At 41.4% G+C, this 13008-nt stretch overlaps 1 protein-coding gene across 1 annotated transcript; it reads left to right on the top strand.

Annotated features, from left to right (window-relative positions):
* Nucleotides 1–5289: 5289 nt before the first annotated feature.
* Nucleotides 5290–6556, top strand: sox32 (SRY-box transcription factor 32). Its single transcript, XM_069696257.1, has 2 exons — nt 5290–5596; nt 5871–6556. Exons 1-2 carry the CDS (start codon nt 5290–5292, stop codon nt 6554–6556), a joined length of 993 nt encoding a protein of 330 aa, XP_069552358.1.
* The last annotated feature ends 6452 nt before the right edge of the window (nt 6557–13008 follow it).

Consider the following 13008-nt stretch of genomic DNA (forward strand, 5'->3'; position numbering starts at 1 on the left):
TGTTTATGGCAGAACCACGGCGCTTATCTTCAAAGCAGCAGATCCTTTTGAATTTCTATCAGGTCTCAGACGAGCAACAGAGAGAGAAAAGGAGTGAGCTGAAAGTTTGAGGCACAAACTCCAGCCCTGTGAAGTCGACGTGTGGTCGCCGTGAAACAGAATTAGTGTTTTCCTTAATCAATTCACTTTGGCTAAAAAGATCAATTAGCCCGTTTTAAGAAAGCATTTTGTCTGTGGTTTGTGCTCCAAATGATGTAATGTCTGAGTCTAATTAGTTCACACTATTTAATTAAACATTCAGGCATTGTCGCTGAAGTTTAGCGGATTGTTTTGGTTATCTGCTGCCCTGAATAAGCTGTTTAGGACAGACACCGATATGGTGTCTCACAAGTCTCCTCAAGTTCCAGTTAATAATTAGGGCTAATTACATCCCTCTTCCTCCTCTGTCTGCCGAGGACAGACGTGTGGCGGAGGTCTGGTATCACCGTCAGACATACACATTGAATCATGAGGCACCCGAAAGCAACATGTTTAAAAAAAAAAAAAAAAAAAATGGCCTGCTGTGGCAGTAAGACATCCAAAGCTTTTATCTGGATAATAAAAGATTCGGAAGACCTATTCAGTCCTGCAGATAAGACTCTTATCAGCGTAGAATACAATTCCTAATTTACACAGAATAGCGTTTTGGCAGCATGAGTGGAGCTTGGCCTCATTAGCCAGTATCAGTCTGAGCAGGTTTGCATGGAAGACAAATGAAATGCAATTAGAAAGCAGTCTGATCAGTTGGTTCAACGGGAAAAGGAGCTTCACTGAGGATGTGATGAGGGTATTCATCAAAACTCTGGCCTGTATGGCCAAAACAACAAAAAAAAGCACACATTGATACTAGGTATTGATTGAAACCGGATCTTTTTAAATGATACACAGCAACAACTCATGATTATTTTAAGTACCAATTAATTTGTTTAATATTCGTACTAGAAATCAATCAATTTAGTACAAATTGTCAAAAACTATGAAAAGAAAATACCAGAAAACAAGTTCAAAGTGACCTTATTGGATCACTATTTAAAAATGAGATTTATGAAACAAAAAAGTCATTAAAACTACTTGACTCTTCAAAAATGTTGAAGTATTTCCTTCTCCCACACTTTATCCCATATATATTGTTTCTTACATTTAAAACATGTTGATATATTTCTTACAAATAGTTACTTTAACATAGTTATTGAATTTGATATGTACTTTTGGCAGTCATAGTACACATTTTATAATGCCTGTTTGACCTTTTTATAAAGGCTCAATATTCCAAAGCTCGTATCTTTAATGTGTTTCTTTTGCTCAAACACATATATATTCAATTTACAATATATAAAACAGAAAACCTTTTTTTTTTTTTTTTTTTTTTTTTTTTAATTTAAAAATAAATAAATAATGGAAATACCAAGTATTTGCCATTTTGTCATAATAAATGACAGCAGAGATCCCCAAAAATATCATAATTGTTGACCGTTGCTGCTTGTTTCAGCCTTTGGATGCAGAAGGGGGGGGTTCAAACCAGTGTAAAAGTGCCTCAGCTCTTGTGACTTTGCCTGATGTGCTGCACCCTGGACATTGCACCACCTGGGCTGAGTGCGTTTGAAATCCGGCTCCTTATCTCTGCTCGGAGGTGGGGGCATCATTGTGTTCTGTTAATGAGGCTACAGTAAGCCTATCTACACCAGGGTGCATGTAATCCCCTCGGGTGGGCTGACGTAGGGGTGGGCTGACGTAGGGCCGGGGCAGGGGCCGGGGCAGGGCGCTGTTTACACGAGGAGTGTGGAGGCTCGCACCGGGGACAGTCAACAGTTGAATCTGCTCAAACATGTGATTAAGGGTAGGAGGTCGGGAAGGAGGTGGGGGAGGGTGGGGGCACATACCACTGCATATAATGGTGTCTGAGACTTTGACATAGTCAATCTTGATGCTGACCTGCTGTGCCCATACAATACAACACAATGCAATACAGTCCCTCGCTGCGAAGATCATGGTCACCTGAGACAACAGTATAATATCCTCTTCACACCTTCCAGCTATGAAACAATGCGGCGCTTCTTGAATGAGTCTCTGTGAGGAGAGTCGGTGGGATGGCACCGAGGCCGAGGCGCGCTATCCATACAGTGGTTCATTATCAAAAGGTCAAGCTCGCAGGCCTCCCCGCTTGGCACTTCTGTGGGCTCCCTCATCTTTGGTGCTTTGGATGGGGGGAAAAATAATAAAAAAATAAAAATAAACGTGCCTTCAGGTCAGAAATCCTGAAACCGATATTCGAATTTGTTTTAAATCCGTAAGGAGAGAAGAGCCTGGAGATGTTCAGCGGCTGCTGTGTCACCTTCGTGATGAAAACCACAATCCACGTGCTGAAAACAGCAAATGCAGTCAGTGTACACATCGTCACAGACCACCTGTTCGGTGCTCCGGTGTCCGGCCCGGACAACCTTTCCGCGGACGCCGAGAAAGAAGCGTTCGTAAATCCTGCTGAGCTGTCCTATTCCCACAAGGGCGTATTCCTCCACAGTGCAGCCTGGCCATCGGCGATCCAAAGTGAAGAAGCGGAGGAGCGTCCCATATATGAGTTCTGTCCAATACAATGGCACATTGTGATCAGAAAGCCGCAGAGAGACAATCCCTATTCAGAAAGTATAGTGCCCATTCAAGCTGCGGCACTCTTGCTTGTTTGGCTGAGACAATGCATCGACACTGTCACCTCATAGATTAGTGTTCATTATAAGGAAGGGAATAACTTTTAACTACGTTTCAGCCAATAGAGGCTCTGGAAGCGTCCTGGTGGTAAACTGAGGCGCAGAAGAAATTGGTGACAATCGTTCAAATGGTCAGCGTTTTTAAATTCGGATTCAACACCACCCCCCCCCCCCCCCTTCAAGACACACACACACACACACACACACACACACACACACACACACACACACACACACACACACACACACACACACACACACACAGTCTTATATTTAGCCGACTCGATCGACGCCGATGACCAGTCGAAACTAACGTTATTGTATTCACGCAGCGTTGTTCAAACTAATTGATTAAACCCATTAGCGCTTTTCACAGCGCATTGGCGTGTGCGTCCCGTTTCACACCGCGGATGTGGATTCAGCCTCTAATTCTGACAACCTGTGAAACACACACACACACACACACACACACACACACACACACACACACACACACACACACACACACACACACACACACACACCAAACAAACCGCAGGCCAGACAACCATTTATTCACTTGAAAGAATAATTCTGTTTTAAATATGTCTCTGTTTCCTCATCGATTTTCTGATTTCTTTTCATGTTATCTCCCCCTCAGAGCCACATGCCAGCTTATCGGTTTCGACTGATACCGAAAAGGTTTAAGTTAACCTGCTTAAAGATCACGCCTTTAATCACTTCGGCTGTTGAATTTTGTCGATGACACAGTATTGATCGAGCGTTTTCATTATGATATCCAGCTCCATTAAGGCCGACTAAATAAGGGCTCAACCGAAGTCCAAAACTTAAAGTGCGCGTTATTACACCCTTTAAATTGGAGATCTGTGTTTTCTGAGACATGTATATTCTGGTAAAAAAACACACACACACACACACACACACACACAAAAAACCTCCCTTTTAGTGTACTGCCATTCCTTGTGTATTAACCCTCTCTGTTCTGAATAGTAACACGAAGCATTTACAATTTAAAGAAAAGATGCATTAGTGACTCGTCCGCAGGAACAAAGCAGGTCGGGTGCAGGTCTCACTCAAGGCCGCTCCGTCCGTGTATCGCACATTCAACTTCTGCCGCTGTCTGCATAACGGCATCTATTGTTTGTGTAATGTTTCTTGTCACCATACAAAGACAGATATTCTTTGAAACCATACCAGAGAAGCGCGCACCTGTAATCACATCCTGTTGTATTACAGTGGAATCGCGCGCCTCCAGAGTTTCTTCTTACTACAAGGTCATTTCATGGATTTCACATGTCAAAAGTGACTTCATGTTTTAGCCTGTTTTATGTCTCAGGCTCTGTGTCCCCGTTATAAACCAATGATTTACCCTACCTGTTTGTGTTTAAAATTAGTTTATTCTTATGGTCTTGCTCCTTTTATTTCATTTTGTGTGCAATGATAGTCTATTTTACCGCTGTTTCTTCTAATATTCATAGGAAAATAAATGTTAAAATGTATCATCATTTCAAATGAGATAAACATCGTAGGGAAAATGATCAAATAAATGTTGCAGATTTTTTATTTTTATTTTATTCTGAAATCAGTGACCATCCTGCTTTAGTTTCCGAGTCTGATTGTCTGCTGATTTTAATACAATTGTGTCTTTTTGTGGTAGCACCAAAAGCCTGCAGTCTATTATTTGTATTTTGTCATCTTTTTGTTTCAGCTGATAAATATAACAAAGAATTTTTTTTTTCTTTCTGTTTTGATATCCTGGATGTGAACTCATCACGTCCCTTTGTGCCTATCACGTTTTTTGTTTTTTTTGTGTCGCGCAAATATTTGTCCCCGGTAATCGTGTAATAAACACGCCTTGATCATGTTTGTTACAGTCCTGTAAAATGTACTTTGATACAAACAGTGGATGGCCGATAAGAGCTGAGCGTCACAATGTAATTAGTAACCAGCCTTTTGTGCAGAAAACTTTGATGTTCACCCCGATTCCCTCCCTGCCTCTCAGGTCCTATTGATTCCTCTTCTCTCCCATGTTAAAATGCGATTTGTTTTTTCTAATGCAGTTGCGGTGCAGCACAGCAAGGGAACATGTCTTGGTCTTTTCCTCGCATTAAAGCACAAAGACCACAGGAACTCTTAGTATTAACGCAATTTTATTTTATTTTTTTCCCCCAAAAAAGGTTAAATTACTTTTTTGTGATCATAAAGTGGGAAATATAAACATGCTGACTCAACACATACTTAATACATAAACGTGAGCTATTCGGGTTTGTTTAGCTTCATGCACGGGGGCAACTATAATTTTATGACTACATATCGTGAGTTTTATTACAGACTCCAGACTCCCATGTGAAGTTTCGTCAGATCCTTGACTGGGGCGTCAGATGGGCCTATCACCGACCTGAGAAAACACCTGGAATTGCCACCTTGGATCCACTCCTCCTGGCCTCTTATTGGCGGAGCGGCCACATATATCCGTCACTCTTACATCAGCGAGGCTATGACAGCGGCCTGCTACACAACTGAAACAGCATCATCACCATCTGCAGCCATGCATTTCAGCCACAACCCCGCTGTCTTCCAGCTGTGCGCAAACAGCGCCAAGTTGGAGAGCGAAGACTCGGGCAATGCAGACGGGGAGCAGATGACCGAGGTGCGCTCCCCGAGTTCAGGGCCGTCCAGCCCGCTGTCCGTAAACTCGGACTCCTTCTGCAACAGCCCCGAAGCAAAGTCCACGCCAACACAGGCGAGGGTCAGGAGGCCCCTGAACGCCTTCATCATCTGGACCAAAGACGAGCGCAGGCGCCTGGCGCAGCTCAACCCAGACCTGGAGAACACGGACCTGAGCAAAATACTCGGTAAGAGACGAACTAAATTATAACTAACTATAACTTACTAAATTACAAGCAAATAAGACCAGTTGTTGCTCAAGTTAAAATGCCCTATAAGATCCCTCCGACAAAATAAGAGACTTTTATTCGCTTAGCTTATATTAGAAACTGTGATATTACTGTAACTTTGTTCAAAAGTATCAAACCAACACATTAGAGTCCCAAGTTTTACTGGTTTTTAAAAGTCAGTTTTACAAAACCAATCCAAATGCAGATCATTAACCACACTATGTTCCCACAGGAAAAACCTGGAAGGCCATGTCCTTGTCTGAGAAGCGCCCATACATGCAGGAGGCTGAGCGTCTGAGAGTCCAGCACACCGTCGACTATCCCAACTACAAGTACAAACCCCGCAGGAAGAAGCATCTGAAGAGGAGCTCCAAGCCGCAGACTGCCGAATCATCTGTACCCTTTCTCTGCAGCTCGGGCTACAGCGTGCCCTACAACCTCACCTACCTGCTGCAGAACCAGCAGCAGACCTTCCCAAAAACACCAACTTTCCCAAACCCTCCGGCCCACGTCGCCCCTTTGCACAGCAGCTACGCAAACACCCCTGTTTATCCAGACCGAGCAGCAGCAGCCAACATTTTCTCAAACAACCCTGTCATGCACTTGAACCCTCCCGCGTCCCCTGCAGAACCTCTGGTGTATTTTGGCCCTCAGTACGGACACATGCAGCATGGTTTCTCCAGCTCTGCAGGTCCCCATGTGCAGCAGGGGGAGTCCAGGGACAACGGGGGCCCGCAGGTCCCTGCTGGGCCCTCCTTTGAATTTTACTTGGAACAAGTTCAGCTGGACATGCTGTACGATCTGGACCGCAGTGAGTTCGAACAGTACCTGGGTCCGAACCCTCACGGGCCTGAGTCAGCGGATCTCAGCTGCTACCAAACGCAGAGCTGCCGCAGAGAGGGACGCCTGCTGTCATGAAACACTCTAAAAGGTGTATTTATTTAAATTATTTCACTTAAAAATGACTCCTGCAAGTGTATATATGTTGTTGGTTTTTTTGTCAAGTTTTGTTCTTAAGTGACAAGTGTGTTGTCCTCCAGTGTTGCAAATCATCTCAATAAATAAATCCAATTCAACTTAAAAGGCGTGTTCTTGTTCTCTTTAACATCTTTAAAATGAAAAATAAGTTCAGACTAAAACCCATAAAAAAAAAACACTTATTTTTTAAATAGTTATTAGAATTACACTTTGAAATATTCAAATTTAGCAGCTTTGAAACTGATTTTTAAAAAAAGAAATTTTTCAAAATGTATGTTGCAAAGACCATAAAAAACTGATTTATGGGCCAAGGGTGCAAAAACTGTTTCCCACTCTTCCCATAATGCAACTTGATAGTACAAGCAGTGTTTTTGTAGAAACTTTTACATTTCCAATCTACATTTATTACTTGGTAAAACATACACTATGTGGGATCCCGGATGAAAACATACATTTAAATACTGTATTTCTAATATTAACATAATAAATTGTAATAAAGCTAGTTCTCTGGATACATAAGTGTAACCTGGTGTAACAAAGCCGCTCTCCATTCAACGCCAGTCAGCGGTACTTCTGCTGGATGTTTAAGCTTCACTCTACTGAATGATAATGCAATCAGTTGAAGGGCCTTCTGATGAAAGGGGAAAATTTCTCTTGAGATCACGTGACAAGTGAGTTCAAGGTTCGTACCTGCCAGCAGGACTAGTCACATGAAAACTACTTTGGAACCGTTCGTCCAATCAGCAGCTTTCAGCAGCGTGATGTGGAAACCTTAAAGAGTGCGCTGCACAAACACCGAGACGGAAGTTTCAGTGACATGGAGGAGATGGCCAGTATCGAGTAAAGAAACTTTTGAATCTATGGCTAAATAGTTATATAATCATAGATTATGAATATTTCTATAAGGAGGAGATATAAGTATAATTTTGATATTGTATTTAATAAAATTTTTTTTTAAAAAAACACAAGATACACATTTTAAACAGCTTGTTTACATATCTTAGAGCGAGCATGCAGGGTATCTGTAAAAGTTTGTTTACTGCTTATAAAAGTTCCAAATAAAGTGTTACCAAAACGGTTATCTGAGCTCTTCCCTGCTGAGATCTTTCTTTTTCTCTTCTGTAAATCAAACTGTATGCTGTGATTGTGATTGAGGGTCGCCATACAGAACATGGAACTGCATGACAGTCAGCCACAGACATCACACAGCTCTCTCTTCACAGTACGAGCCCTGATGCACATTATTTCAAATATCTGTTACATTAAACAATGTGGGGACTACACTAACCCCCCCCCCCCCCCGCCCCGCCCCGGCTCTTTGGCAAACTGTTGACACACTGTTTTATCTCCATCCACATGTCTCTCTTGGCTGAGCGAGGGAAGTAGGGTGGGCGCCAGGGGCATAAACTTCCCAACTTCCTGTTTCATTTTAAAACATTTCACAAAGGCTCTAAAAATATGCCCCAAAATCGACATATCTCCAAACTCATTCGACTTTGGCTGCCAAATGTTTACCCATTTAGGAAAATGTTTACTTCCTTGTCCCATATTTTCTGAGTCAGAGCCTGGAGGCTGAACTCTGTCCTGGACGGATATGAAGAGGACGGAAGCCTGAAGTGTCTCCAAGATGTCAGATGCTGCAAGGATGAAACCCTCTGAACGTCCCACCCAGTGAAAAGCAGTGAGAATATATTATTATTTGTGTCGATGTACTTAATAGAGCGCTTTTTTTTTTTTTTTTTTTTTTTTAAACCAAGCACGCAGGTTTGAATCATGAGGCCAAATGGCTCCACGTCACACTTCTTTAGAAGACTTTCTGAAGTAAAAAAAAAAAAAAAAATGTTAATTTCCCAAAATTAAAAATCCAAAGGTAAAATAACAAAAAAAAAGACAAAGAAATGATATAATATGCAATACAATTTTTGAAAAACTCAGTCTGACCTGATCATTTATTTTTTGGTACAACAGTTTTTGGATAATGGGTTTTCTTCTTTCTTTGTGCAAACTTTAGTCCAGACAAAGATGTAAGATATCAGAGGTTTGCTCATATCCACTATGATTATTGTGCTTGAATTTGTACGTATACTACCAGTATCACTGGCAATTATGTTTACTGAGAACTTTAAAAAAAAGTCAAAACATGAAATTAAAATATTCATCTCATACACAATCTAATTTTGTCATTTTGACATTTTATAAACAGAAAACTTTATATTTTAGGAAAAAAAAAATTCAGCTTTTATAAAATATGTTTACCAATATTTTTTTCCTCAATCAGCCTTTTTGTTGCGTATGTTATCACGTATTTCTGTTCAGAACCTTGATGATAACCGAATCAAACCTCATCGTAAAGAGGCCACGTGCCGAGAGTCATTTATCTGCTCCTTCAAAATAAAAACTGCAGAGCAACCGAGGAGGTTTCCATCACACACTTCAGAAAGCTTCAACCGGGGCAAAACAGCCGATTCTATCAGGGTAGCTCGTATTTGATTAAACAGCCGGCATCTTTTTTTTGTTTTGTTTTTTTAAATGGGTTTGCGCAGGGAAGTGTTGTTATGAATCAGTGAAATGGAAATCAGTTCCATATAAGCGTTGGGAGGAAGTGGATGAGCGCAGAGGCTGAAGGAAGGACGAGCTCGAGGGGAGGAGAGCGCTGAAGGAAAGTGAAGACCTGCCGCGGTCCGACACCACCTGAATGAGCGGAAGAAATCTGACGTCAGTTCAACTCCCAGGACAGTATTACAAAACACACTTGCAATGAGAAATGCAGAAAAACACCGTCATGTCAGATATTACGTGCAAGATATTAACAATATATGCGAATTGAACCTGCCTTCAGCCATCGTGTTTCCTCTGTTATCAACTTGAACTCAAAGCTGGGGGTTCAACTCCTTGTTTTTCCTCAAACTTCGGCCCCTCGGCAACAATTAATGACCAGTCGCAGGAACTTCCTGAAGGAAAAACAACGGGATGATATCAGCGCTTCAGGTGAAAATATCATCAACAATAAACAGCTGTGGAAATGGCAGCGCGACACATCAGATATATTTGTTATTTTTATGAAACTTTTTTCAAATATTTACAAGGTTTTGTTTTGACGAGCTTCTGGTTTATCAAATGATATTAAATAAGTGAAAGTATCAGTAAATAAAACCACATATTACTGAGGGCAACGAGTGCAAAGTGTTCACAGGTTAAATGGCCTCCTGGTCTGAATATCTGGAACATCTATGTTACATGTGTGTCGTCTTTCTCCTTAGATATTTACATCAGAAATGTGCTGCAAAACTCACTTGAAGCCTGTTTTGAGTTTATCACCGGTGAAGAATGTGAAAAATCTCAACATGTCAAACAGGCTGTAATTCAGCAGAAACATTCCTCAACCATAAAAAAGAAAAAGAAAAAAAAAACTTCTCCTTGTTAGTTATTAAATATGTAAATATGCCAACTTTGCTTGTCCAATATTGACACAGGAATAGCTGGAGTTTATATTAAACCTAAAAAGAGATCCGTGCTCACCAACCTGTGACATTCTTGAGATTTTGTGAGCCATAATTAGATTTTTCGGGTCTTACCTTCAACACCAAGGTCATCTATAGCTTCCTGTCCAGAGTGCAGTTTGGGTAAATTCGAGGCTGCTGTCTGCAGATAATGCTCATCCGAGTATTATCCTGCGGGGACGTCTGCTCCGTGTGAAGCAGAGGAGGGAACTCAAACAGGAAAGAGACGAGAACCGAGACACTCGACAGTTTCTTATCCCGAAGAAGCGATGAGGCGAAGTGAGACTCAGACCCATGAAAGGAAGAGTTTTCGGTTAGATTTGATCTGTCTGATCACTTTATTATGAGTCAGTCTAATCAAGCGCTAATTGGGCCTATCAGATTACGACAACCTCATCAGACTCGCCCCGCATCGGAGGCTCAGCAGCTTTTCACCCTGCGTGTCTCGCAGGTTTGCGTCCACGGCAGCCGTGTCACTTCAGATAAGACGAAGACACGGCCTTCGCGTAGACGTCAGCGGGTTCTACAGAGAGTTCCAGTGAGATCATCTGATCCTCCCGTCGCTGAAAACCGACACGGGGACACAAACGTAGCTTTCCTGAAACACTGGTACGCTAGATAACGCGCACTATATTGGAAAGTGTTCATTGTGAAATCTGTGGATCATTCAGAGGCGAGGACACCGTTTCTGCAAAGACACCAGCGGTGGTCGGCTGACTTCCTCAGATAGTTTATTTAAAGTGACATTGACTGGGCAAGTGTTAGGACAAGATTAGGGGAGGGAAAAAAAAAAAAAAAAAAAAAAAACAAGGAAGGAGGAAGATTTTTATTTTTTTTACTTTGCATTTCGAGGATCAAGTGGAAAGGTCACACGCCTGGCACTGATACAGAAAGTTTGACTTCACTCTCGACACTTCAAAATGCTAAATATTAGAAAATGTGGCCCCAATACTCCGTCGTAATATAGTCCATTATTCATTGCACACACAAAAAGATGACTTGACAAGTAATTAAGCAGAAAGTCGGGTTGTGTTGCTACAACTTCACTTGGTCTGGTAAGACCTGCAGCTTATGGTGGGCAATGTTAGCAAATGATCAAGTTTAGGTATATTACTTGGTATATTATATGGATTACCGGGTCAACTTTACTGTCAGTTTACTGTCTTTACGGTCACTTGTAGCCGTAGTGGCACTGTAAAAGAAAAATAGACTTATATACTAATACACCACAGTATTTTTGGTATGTTATTGCTGTCTTCTCACGTAAGAAGATTTTTTTTTATTGTCGCCGCGAGCTGAGACGGCCTGTGTGTAAACAATGCAACATATTTTACTGCATATGTTTTTGTACGCAAAATCTCCATCTGCAAAGTAATTATAAAATAAAACTGCACGAAGAAATAAAGTGGAGGACAATTTGATTCAGCACTTTTGAATAAAAGTACACCGGCAGCTTGTTTGCCTCCACTCGGCAGCAGAAAACCCGGAGTGGAACATCTTAAAACACGTCCTCATCAAACCAAAACTATCTGCAGGTAAGGGATTTTTTTTTTTCATTTTTTCGGAATTTGTACGAAACTAACCTTTTAATAAATGCGTTTGTTTAACTATTATATCCGTGAAGCCGCACCCAAGAAGGAGGAGGAGGAGGAGGAGGAGGAAGAGGATGAGGGAGGAGGAGGAGGTGGAGGAGGTCTCACTCCGGTGTGCAGAAAAAGTGACAGTAAACAACCTGTGTGTGGTTAGTATGACCTCAGCCATGTTTCCAGCCAAGAGCCAGATAGTCAGCCGGTGACCGCCAGACCGATGATTGCCGACGCAGAGCCGCTGGGTGTGGCCCCGGGACCTGCTGAGCAGATACAATACTCTGAGCAAAGACACTAACGCCTGTCAACAAACACTCCGAGGATGATTAACACAATCCTCAAACTGACCGGAAGTGTGTGTGTGTGTGTGTGTGTGTGTGTGTGCTGTTTTTATGTTTAGATATGCATAATACAATACATGTGCCTCTACTTCTTCTTTTTTTAAACATCGAACAACGTCATCAGAAAGGAATGTGCATCATTCCAACCAGAGTTTTTTTCTGTGTTGGTAAAGTCACACCTTCCTTCCTCACTGTCTCCTGGTGCTTCATGACTCATCCTGCGAGTATGTCCACAGCACATGTGCATTTTTAGATGCCGATTAAATGATGAAGTGTTGAGATGAACCTGTCAGAGCTACATATCAGGATAGGATTTTAATATTCTATTGACATGCGTTTCCTTTTTTTTTGTTTTACGGGTATTAAATTTCCACCCCCCTTTTCTCTGGAACAAAACAACAGAGCTGTGAGGAAGAACGGAGCTTTTTATATTTCCTTTTTCTCTCATTTACATTTTGTTTTTATGTCATTCGGTTCAGTAACGGTCGCTGCTGCTGCTGCACCAGTTAAGCTTTCACATGCCAGATTTGCAGTTTTACGAGGTTGACTAATGAAACATTTTAGCAATTTTTCACACAGCGGGCATCAAACATATGCAAACATCTGACTCCTATTGGAATGAGTGTTATATATGAACTCAATCACGCATTTTTTTTTTTTTTTTTTTTAGTTTGAAGCTACATGTATGTATTCTCCATGAAGAAAAACACATAAAAGTATTGTTCTTGTACTTTAATTACAGTGACCAGCTTTGTCCCAGTTTTATAAGAAGGAAAAGTGAAACATCAGAACTTTACTTGATTCTGGTTTGGCTGCCTAACCTACACACTTGGACATAGATCTATTATTTATTCATGTGTATTTATACATTTTCACTTTTACAGTTACAGGAGAAAAAAAACATCTTCATAACCACTGAAGAGAAGAAAAAAAAACAGCGCTTCTGACGTTGGCTAAAACCCTGA

This window comes from Brachyistius frenatus, unplaced genomic scaffold (genome assembly GCF_029030835.1).
Source record: "Brachyistius frenatus isolate BFR_SWC_R1_liver_20210118 unplaced genomic scaffold, ASM2903083v1 Contig_21, whole genome shotgun sequence".
Classification (NCBI taxonomy): Eukaryota; Metazoa; Chordata; class Actinopteri; family Embiotocidae; genus Brachyistius; species Brachyistius frenatus.